Source organism: Morone saxatilis, unplaced genomic scaffold (genome assembly GCF_004916995.1).
Source record: "Morone saxatilis isolate NCDOM2014 unplaced genomic scaffold, NCSU_SB_2.0 Contig7, whole genome shotgun sequence".
Lineage (NCBI taxonomy): Eukaryota > Metazoa > Chordata > Actinopteri > Moronidae > Morone > Morone saxatilis.
The window spans coordinates 13,002,811-13,011,992 of record NW_023340246.1 but is presented as its reverse complement, the minus strand read 5'-3'; the positions used below and the strand labels follow the sequence as shown (position 1 = coordinate 13,011,992).

The 9,182-nt window shown below is 37.6% G+C and overlaps 1 protein-coding gene across 1 annotated transcript; it reads right to left on the bottom strand.

Moving 5' to 3' along the window:
* Positions 1-95: 95 nt before the first annotated feature.
* On the bottom strand, positions 96-8,236 carry LOC118340971 (neuroendocrine protein 7B2). Its single transcript, XM_035679138.1, has 15 exons — positions 7,954-8,236; positions 7,769-7,865; positions 7,308-7,564; positions 6,307-6,458; positions 6,123-6,224; positions 5,840-6,013; positions 5,677-5,758; positions 5,309-5,426; positions 4,573-4,613; positions 4,180-4,345; positions 3,550-3,775; positions 2,613-2,762; positions 2,225-2,337; positions 1,563-1,616; positions 96-1,338 (listed from the first exon to the last, which is right to left on the bottom strand). Exons 1-15 carry the CDS (start codon positions 8,127-8,129, stop codon positions 1,210-1,212), a joined length of 2,037 nt encoding a protein of 678 aa, XP_035535031.1. The 5' UTR covers positions 8,130-8,236; the 3' UTR covers positions 96-1,209.
* Positions 8,237-9,182: the final 946 nt, after the last annotated feature.

The following is a 9,182-nucleotide window of genomic DNA, read 5'->3' as shown; positions in this document are numbered from 1 at the left end:
CCCCCCCCCCCAAAAAAAAAATACTCCCGAAGCTCACTTTATCTGTCTGAACGCGGGGAAAAAAAATCCAACTCGTCTATTTCAATGCACACAAATCGTTTATTTAACTTTACAGACAAAAAAATATATAACACAATGATTTTTGTCAAGATGAAGCGACTCGGGACGGATTCAGCGCTGCCCATAAAGACTCATAACTGCAGTATGGTGACGTGAATAGATATTAATCATGCTACAGTGACAGCCATCCCACATGACAAAGCAAAGCTACAACAATTTGTAATTAACTTCTAAGAATATGATCTATATTGAATCTTAATGACACAAAGGTGATTAACTGGTTATATCAAGACATACAAAAATTAAACTTCAGAAACTTCAGAGTAAACTGATCTCTGTACAGTCAGGAGTAATAATAACTTTATGATTCTCCAAATCAATATATCTTTGTACAACCTCTTATTATAATACAGTTGTAGATAAACTGCTCACTGCCAGTCAAGATTTTAACACATTGTATTTCAGCATTTTGGGTTAAATGGTTGAAACTCAGTTAATGTGACTGTTCTACATGCCTCAAAACTAGTCTGTGTATGTGAACTCTGTTGTTGTACTGTGTACAAGACTAACTTGGCTTTGATCTTGAATATTCATATATCAGATACCACTTTATCAGATATCTGGCTCACTTTTGAAGTTAGCACTGTACTGCACAGTAGGTCTGCCGGAACTTTTTTGATCTTTCCAATTTCTGCATATCTAACGCTTTTACTTAAAAGGTGTAAGCATTAGTGGTCGAAGATAATTTGCAGTGTTTTTGGGGGGTATGTTTTCCCTCTATGAGCTAGCTTTATTATTCATTTCTGAAATCAACATAAATTCCAAGCTGCTTGCTGTTTATTAAGCTTTGACTTCAAAAATGTATTTAAAGGTAAAAGACGAGTGTCTGTGTTTCAACAAAGCCCTAATATTGTCTCCATGGACCTCTCGGATTGTGATGCTTTATTAAAGGCAGTTGCACTGTAAAAGTCCCATAAGTTAGAAATAAGAGCACAAGATGTAAGATATGTTGTTCTTACTATTTCTTATTTTACCGTACTTCCACTGTGTTCCATTGTTTGTTAACCAAAATGCTTAAATATGTAGTGTTAAAAGCTTTTATCTGAGAGTGTACTTCAATATTACAGGGAGTGTTGCAGGTGCTGGAGTTTAGGTCGTGGATTTGCTGGCAGCAGAGACAGTCGGTGCCTCTTCCTCCTCTTCCTCGGAGAAGTGAGGAACAGATTTCTTGGCGACCACGTTGTCCAACCTCTGGCCCATCAAATACGGGTTGACACTCTGCAGGGAGGGGGACAAAAATATTACAACACATACTGCAAACATAAAGACATCTGACCATACAAAGCTAAGTCAGAATAAAAATTATGAGTCAAGTTTTGAAAAAAGTGAGATTCTTGTTCAGAAAATATCACAAAAACAGTGAGTTTAAGAGTACGTCGATCCCTTCAGGGGTACAATTCAGGGCTGGTGATGTGGTTAGGGAGGAAAGACAAACACGATACCCTTTTTCTTCTTTTTGGTCCTCCCTTCAGTTTCTGGTACAAAAGCTCCTTGTTCTGAAAGGAAATGCAGAAAAAAACAGTTTTCAGACATTAAATCATGTCTCCTTTGTTCCTAAATTACAGTCAACAAATGGCCTGAATGCCTTTTTTCAGCAAATAAAAACACTCAAAGGGGTGACTTCTTTAGGCCAGACAAACCAAGATACGTTATGTCTGATTTAGTAAAAATCTTGTCTTCATTTTGTTTTTACGCTGTTGCCAAGAGGAGAAAACAAAGCTGCCGGGGCTGCTTGTTCCCGACATTCAGAGAAGAAAATACGAGAGAGAATTTATCTTTTGACACTGAAGTCTTATCATACTGCCAAATCTCAACACCCCATGCTAGCACTTACTTGTGTCTCATTTCTTTTCAAAATAAACCTCTACTTGCACTTCCACTTTCTGATGACATCTATGTGGAGATAATGAGGTATTTCTGCACGGTATTAATATTCTGATTATATTTCATCGTAATATATTTGTTTTTCTTAGTGTTGTTTGGACAAAATAAGCTTTTTGAAGCTCTGGGAAGTAAGCAGTAAGTAAAGAGCAAGGAAAACTTTTGAGCATTTGATTGATCCATGATAAGAATAAAATGAGTTCCAGTCACATTGTGTACTCACCCACTTCGCCAGAGCTGGGTAATCGTGCTCTGGGTCAAATAGGTGCTGGTGTTTTTGAAACTCTCTGCTGAACTCGGCTGTGTCCGGAGCGTTTTCCAAACACCCATCTGCTGCTGTGAATGTGATGAGGTCCAGACACAGAAGGAGGTGAAGAGAAAAAAGAAAAAGAAGGAGAAGAGAATGCATCACCGTAACTGTTCAAAACACCAGCAATTAATCAAAAAGTAAATATAAGTAAAGTTAATTTACTGCAGATTCATAAACAGCACAGAGAAAATAAATTACAGTAAAGAACAGAAAGAACTGGCTCTGTGGCAGCTTTAATAACGGCAACATACAGAGAGATCAGTTTATTAATAAATAATGTGCTTAGAACAAGAGTCTCTACCGGTCTTTCCCAGGGGACAGGGGTTTGGAGGGTCTGGGTATCCGTGATCTTCACTGAAGTCTTTGGGAACGTTGTCTCCTGTCAGCTCGGCCACAATGTTGGGGATGTTCCCAAAGGGGCCGAGGTGCTGCAGCCCCTCGTGAGCACCACCTTGTGGAGGAAAACAAACACTACAATCACCACAAAAACAACACCAGCTGAAAAAAAAAGCTTCAAAATACTAGTATAGGTATCAATGAAGCATTTGTAATTTAGATAATGTCATATATGACGGTGGTTCTCCACCAGAAACACCCTCAATGAGCCCTGAGGTTCCCCAGAAAAAACGGTGAATATTTTAATTTCACTATTATTTAAGTGACTAGAAGTTAGCCCAGTGAGAGAATGGATAAGGAAGACTATTCTGTTCATAGGTTTCACACTACCTGAGACTACATCTTATCAAATACTGGGCGTCCTTGACACCAAAAAGGCTGAGAACCACTGATGACAATATTTCCATGTTACAACACGTTTTTAATAGTTGTTTCAGAGACTACAGTATTTCTGTTTGTATATAACTCCTGAGAAATGATCAGTGATATTAGTCACATTCAGCATTTAGAAGGTCCAAAATAAATGAATTATTATTATGAATTAATCTGCAGCTATTTTGATAATCAATTAACTGTTAAATATTTTTTCAAACTAAAATACCAACAATTATCTGGTTTCAGCTTGTCAGATTTGAGGACTAGATGTTTTTCTTTGTCATGTTTCTTTTTTGTTGTTTATTAAAAGTGAAAAAGTAAGTAAGAATTACAGATGATATACAGTGGAACAGATATGTCCACATCCCCCTGTAACGACTAAAATTTAAGATAAGGAACCTTTTTTCTTGGTTCGTCTCTTGTGATTTGTGTGTTTAAGACTCCATTTAGAAATACTAACAACATACCCTGTATGCTCTGAGGCCCGACGATGTTGGTGGCCTGATGTGCGGGGTACTCCACCCTGGGCCGAGCGATGCCCAGCTGCTCCATGACGCCGTGCAGGAGCCGCTGGATGTCGGCCTCAGATACCTGGTCCGCCGTGCGGGGGCTGCGGGCTGGAGCCCTGCCGAGCTGCAGGCACAGGAGAAGGCCGAGCAACAGTAACCGCACCGCCGAGCTCATTTCTGTCATCTGCGGAGAAAAACACACAAAGATGGACAGGCGAGTGTAATCATGTTCAAACACAGCTGCTTGTTCCTGGACACATGACAGGCTAATTTTTTTTTTAAAAGGGCCAATATCTGGAAAGAATGATTTAAAAAAAATGTTTAATGTTATGTTATTTTGGTTTATAGAAACAATAAAATACATTGTCTGTAAATGTAATAAAGCCTTGGTGCGCAACTCACTCTGTAAACAGAGGGCCGATGTAAATAGTCTATAAATAGCCTATATGATGTCTATGAAACAGAAATAAAACAATCATTTATAATAAGAATTGTATTTAATTACGTTTATTTAATTAAATGTATGGTTTTATACCTAAAAAACATCACAAATGGTCCAAAAAGGCTATTTAGTAATATTTTCCTTACCGTGTCCGCGCACTGATGGTGGGACCTGCCTACTGCGCGAGACCTCAAACTGGCCAGAATAAAAACGTGTATTTCCGGTTTCCAAAATAAAAGCTTGCCTCTCAAACACGACGAAAAAAAAAGTGTTTTAGAATCATTTTCTTGCCAGATTTCGCCGAAATTCATTCTGGTTAAAGTTCATTTAGCATGAATTTACATTTTATTGTTTTCTTGTTACTTGTACTAAACGTTTAGCTTTTCCTCCTACTTTATTTTGAAGAAAAAACCCTAATTTCCATTGTCATTACAGCTGTCCATTATGCAACCTTGCAGGAGGACGCCATCCGCCTCACTTCACGGTTCAGATGCAGTTGCTAAGATACCAAAAAACCCTCGATTCTCATTGGCTGTCACATTGTGCCAATTATTTGTGCCTGGTCCACAACAGCGCTGCACTGAGAAGAACCACAGGACTCAGAAAAGTCTCTGAGATCATGTTAACCATTAAAACAGTCCTTTTTGTTAAACACTTCCTGAAAAGAAAGCTCACCAATAGGTGGTTAGTGTGATAAATTATTCAACTGCTTTCATTGTGTTGAATACATAATGTTGAAATACCCAATGGAGGCAAGTAAGAGTAAAAACTAACCTTTGTCCTTTTCTATAGTTTTCCTTTCATCCATACTATAATGCTTAGAAGTCTGGGGTCACCTGATCTCTGGTAGTGATCAGTTAATATGCTGATAAATATTTAATTTGTATCATTGTAATTCTTTATTACCCTTTTTGTTTTTCTCTGTCACGGTAAACTTGGTATTTGTTCTTAATCCTCCGCAAGATTTTAATCAAAAATAAACAGATGATAGATATGGCAAAATGTCTGAGCTTATTAACACCTATAGTATAACATGTAAGTAAAATATACACTTATAAAAACAAACAATTTATTCACTTTATGTAAACATATGGTGACACTTAATCCATACAACAGTCTTGCTGTGAAATAAATAGTCAAATACATAAATTCATTAAAATGTAAAAATTGAAAACTGAAGTGATCTGATTTAAAACATTAAATTACATCATACCCTAAAATGCTGCAGTAACTTTGAGCAACTCACATGACAACTTCTTAATATTTAATACATTATACTGAAGTGCGTCTTCTCCAAGGAGTGAGCTGCAGTTTCCCGACACTGGTGAGCACAGGAGAGCTGCCTGTATCTGGTCCTCTGGTGAACCTCGAGAAATTAACCAAATGCAGATCTCTGGTAGGAAAAAAAAAAAAAAAAAAGGGACACAAGCAAGATAGGAAACATTAGATCAACTAAAGTATATTATTGTTATTATATGATGCAGTCACTTCATTTAGTTCTCACAGGAAACAAGGCCAGATTTCACATTTTGTACAAATCACACACTCTTAAATGTCCTATTTCCCTGCTATCCAATTACTTAATTGGCTCTACATTATAAAAGGAATCCTGTGAAATTAATTACTATGCTTTTATAATTTACCTTTTTAGTTTCTCTTGCGGGGTCTTACACGCCTCTTTGGAGGGACTGTCCAACAAAGCCATTTCAGGACTGAAACCCTCGTCTGTAAACAAGTTTAACATCATTACATTCTGCACAACTTCACATCCATCAAAACGTGTGTCTTTGTTCATATTGCGTTGACCTTCTGATTGCATGCAGGTCCTAAACAGCATCACACTGGGGAAAGTCTCCAGGCCGAAGCTTCTCCTGAGGGTTTTTCTGTCTCCAGAAGCGGACCCTTGCTCCTGCTCAGGGACTGTAGCTCTGACCTTTGACTTCCCTTGAATCCAAGGCACCGTCTTCACAGACGGCATAACTGACAGTATTGGAGAAAATGAATATAAAGTGCACACAGGAGGCGTTCAGTTGAGGAAAAGCAAAGGACACAACTCCATTTTTTAGGACACATTTTTCCTTGTTTTTACCTTTGAAACTGTGTCTTTTTTTATGTCCTCTCTTTGTGTCTTTTAGAAGATGGAAATTCATCAGATACTCCATACTGTCCATGAAACCTTTAGGAATCACTCCTAGCAAATATAGTGAAGATCTTTGTTTAAATAACCCTTAATTAAAATGATAAAAATCAAGACAAGAGGATTGGTTTATTACCGAATAAGTGAGGATTTTCAATGAAGGTGCGTAGGACAAGAAATCTGAGTTCAAGTCGCCCTTCAGACATCTCTGCCTTGTTGGGAGGTGGTAAAAGACACGGAGCAAAGACTGTAGCAATGTTGGAGCTGGTCATCAAGTTTTCAGTGCATCTGACAGCAGCACATAAGGAAAAACGCATGAAATTTAAACCATTAATATGTACTCCTGTCACTGGAAAGTGTGTGGAATCATGTCTGAAGAACAATATCCAAACTCATATTATAAAAGGGAAAAAATTATTAATTATATGTAAATATATATTATAAGTAGAATACAATTTGCTATAACCTCAGTGTAGACTAGTGGTTCCCAACCTGGAATCAGGCTTCTAAAAACAACTAATATATAATTATAAAGGCCATAATCTGGATGAGTGGTTACTGGACAAACATTGGAGTAGACATACCATATTATTGTAAGTTATCCAAAGTAATTATAGGTACAGTAGTCTTTGCGATCATTGTAGCCCATTTAATATGCTGACCCAGGTGTCAGGAATATGAATGAATAAAAATGAATTGCTGCCTAATGCTGTTTCTCACACAAGCCATCTGTCCTGTCTATACAACCTGTCAGACAAACAAAGTCATCACTTTCTAAAATTTGCTGCACGTTTTGCAAAGTTGTGATTTTGAGTTACATACATAAAATATACTTGATGGGAGAAAAATGGCAAACATCAGCAAGTAAAGCAACAACTTGCTTTTGCTGATTTAACAAAATATTTAAATAGTTTGTCACTTTGTGAGTAAGGACCTCACTCTGGAAACACCAGACTTAAGAGTTAAGCAAGGCACCAATAATAGTGTGATAGTAAGATCATTTTTCATCTTACTATAAAATCCTAATCAAGTTTAGCTTAGTATATATATATATATAATATCATACTGGTAGTCTTTTAGTGCAGTGCTCGGAGCACCGGGGTTTAATTTCCCCACGTTATTAATATTCTCTCAAACCTTTGGGAGACTTTGGAGAGGAAGTCAAACAGATAATGCAGACAGGAGGAGTTTCTGGCAGGTAGCAAACAGGACAGCAGCTGAAGGGCTGAAGTCTTGTCCTGCAGGGTGGGCAGCGCCTGGGCTTTGAGCAGAGCTGCATGGAGCTCAGTGGGAAACAAAGGCTCTGGCAGCTCCCTGCAGAACTGTTTGATCAGAGTTGCCACATCATAGGGGAGGGCTGAGGACAGACACCCCTCTCCACTATTGAGTTTGGCCTGAAACAGACACAGAAAGTGAAATATTATTTATATATATCACATCACTAATACTACAGGTTGCATGTAGATCAGACTTTTCACACATATCTAAGAGAGACAAAGCTGACATAAACAGAAGCAGTGTTTGCTCAAACCACTAGATGGCATAATTGTGCCAGTTTAAAGCATAGTAATAATCTCTAGAAAAGGTTAAACTCTTACCCTGAGGGTCTTAATGCGAGGAAGAGAGCCTGGTTTTCTGAACAGGCCTACAGTCGCAGCCCGCTCCAGAAGAAATGAACAAGCATCTACCAAAAAGCTAAGACACAACAAAAGAACAAGATTAATCTCTGAGCTGTTGTCCTGGGTAATATCATAAACTTCCTAGGCCTCCAACGCCCACTCACCAGGGCACCAGTCCAAACTCAGGAATGTATCTCCTGGGTAAATTCTCCAGAGGAACACCAAAGATCTTTGCACCGCCGATGAACAGTCTCTCCTTCTTCTTGTCAAAGCACTTCACAGTTATCCCATAAAGAACTTGAAGGTGAAACCGAATCACATTTCTGTCTGTAAACTTCATGGTTAAAATATCACTGAGAGATGTAAAAAAAAAAAAAAGCAATCCAACAGCCTATGACACAATAATCTCTGTTACTCAGTTGGTAAAATCACTGGTGAATGAGGGAGGTTGGCTTTATTACACTCATTCACATCACCTGTGGCACAGGTGACAAGGAAGTGAAGGGAAAGTGATGTGTTCAGGTCACATAGGAAGGTGGTTGATATGAGCTTTCAACTTGAAAATAACTGTGACTTCAGCTTTTAGGTGGTGATGGACAGTCCCGGAAAATAACTAAGTACATTTACTACTAGTACTTGTACTTTACTTGAGTATTTCCATTTAATGCAACTTTATACTTCTACTCTACTATGGGCGAATAATGTACTTTTTAATGCACTACATTTGTCAGACAGCTTTAGTTACTTTTCAGATTATAATTTTCCCACATGTATTGTCCAGTAAAACGCTCAAATCTCCAAATTTGGTGATTTTGAATTTGAATATTTCTGATAAAGTTAAATTCTCCTACTTCTTACATTATATGAACTGTTTAAACCCATTGGATTAGCTGTTGACTTTTTAGAGATACAACGTTCTCAAACACTACAAACATATGATGGTCTTATAGACTATAAAGCATTGACGTATTAAACAAACTGTATATGAAGTTGTTAAACTAATACTTTTGATACTTAATGTACATTTTGCTGGTAATACTTATATACTTTCACTTAAGTAAGGTTTTGAATGCAGGTCTTTTATTTGCAGTAGATTTTTTTACCTTTGTTAGGTGAAAAGTTAAAAGATTTTTTTTTATCTCACATGGTTTCATATTGAAAAAATTTGAATCATGGCATCTTGAGGTTTCCAATTTACACAATTTACTGCATGATTTGATTTGAGTGGCTGTTTTTCTTCAGGTTTCACAGAGAAGAGAAAAGCTTTCTTACAGGGTCAAAACTCCTGCAGCACTTGTGATATTAACAACTTAACGTGTGAGAGGTGTCACAGAAAGGGTGGTGTTATTATCATAAATGTTGTGTATGATTTAATTTCAGCACCTGACCTCAC

What these genes read in the sequence shown, in the direction of transcription:
- LOC118340971 (XM_035679138.1), bottom strand. Translation starts at nt 8,129, where the DNA reads ATGAAGTTTACAGACAGAAATGTGATTCGGTTTCACCTTCAAGTTCTT. An exon ending in GCACAAATAATTGGCACAAT is followed by an intron (nt 4,346 to 4,572) that starts GTGACAGCCAAT and finishes AACTTTAACCAG; the next exon opens with AATGAATTTCGGCGAAATCT. An exon ending in ACCCAGCTCTGGCGAAGTGG is followed by an intron (nt 1,617 to 2,224) that starts GTGAGTACACAA and finishes ATTTCCTTTCAG; the next exon opens with AACAAGGAGCTTTTGTACCA.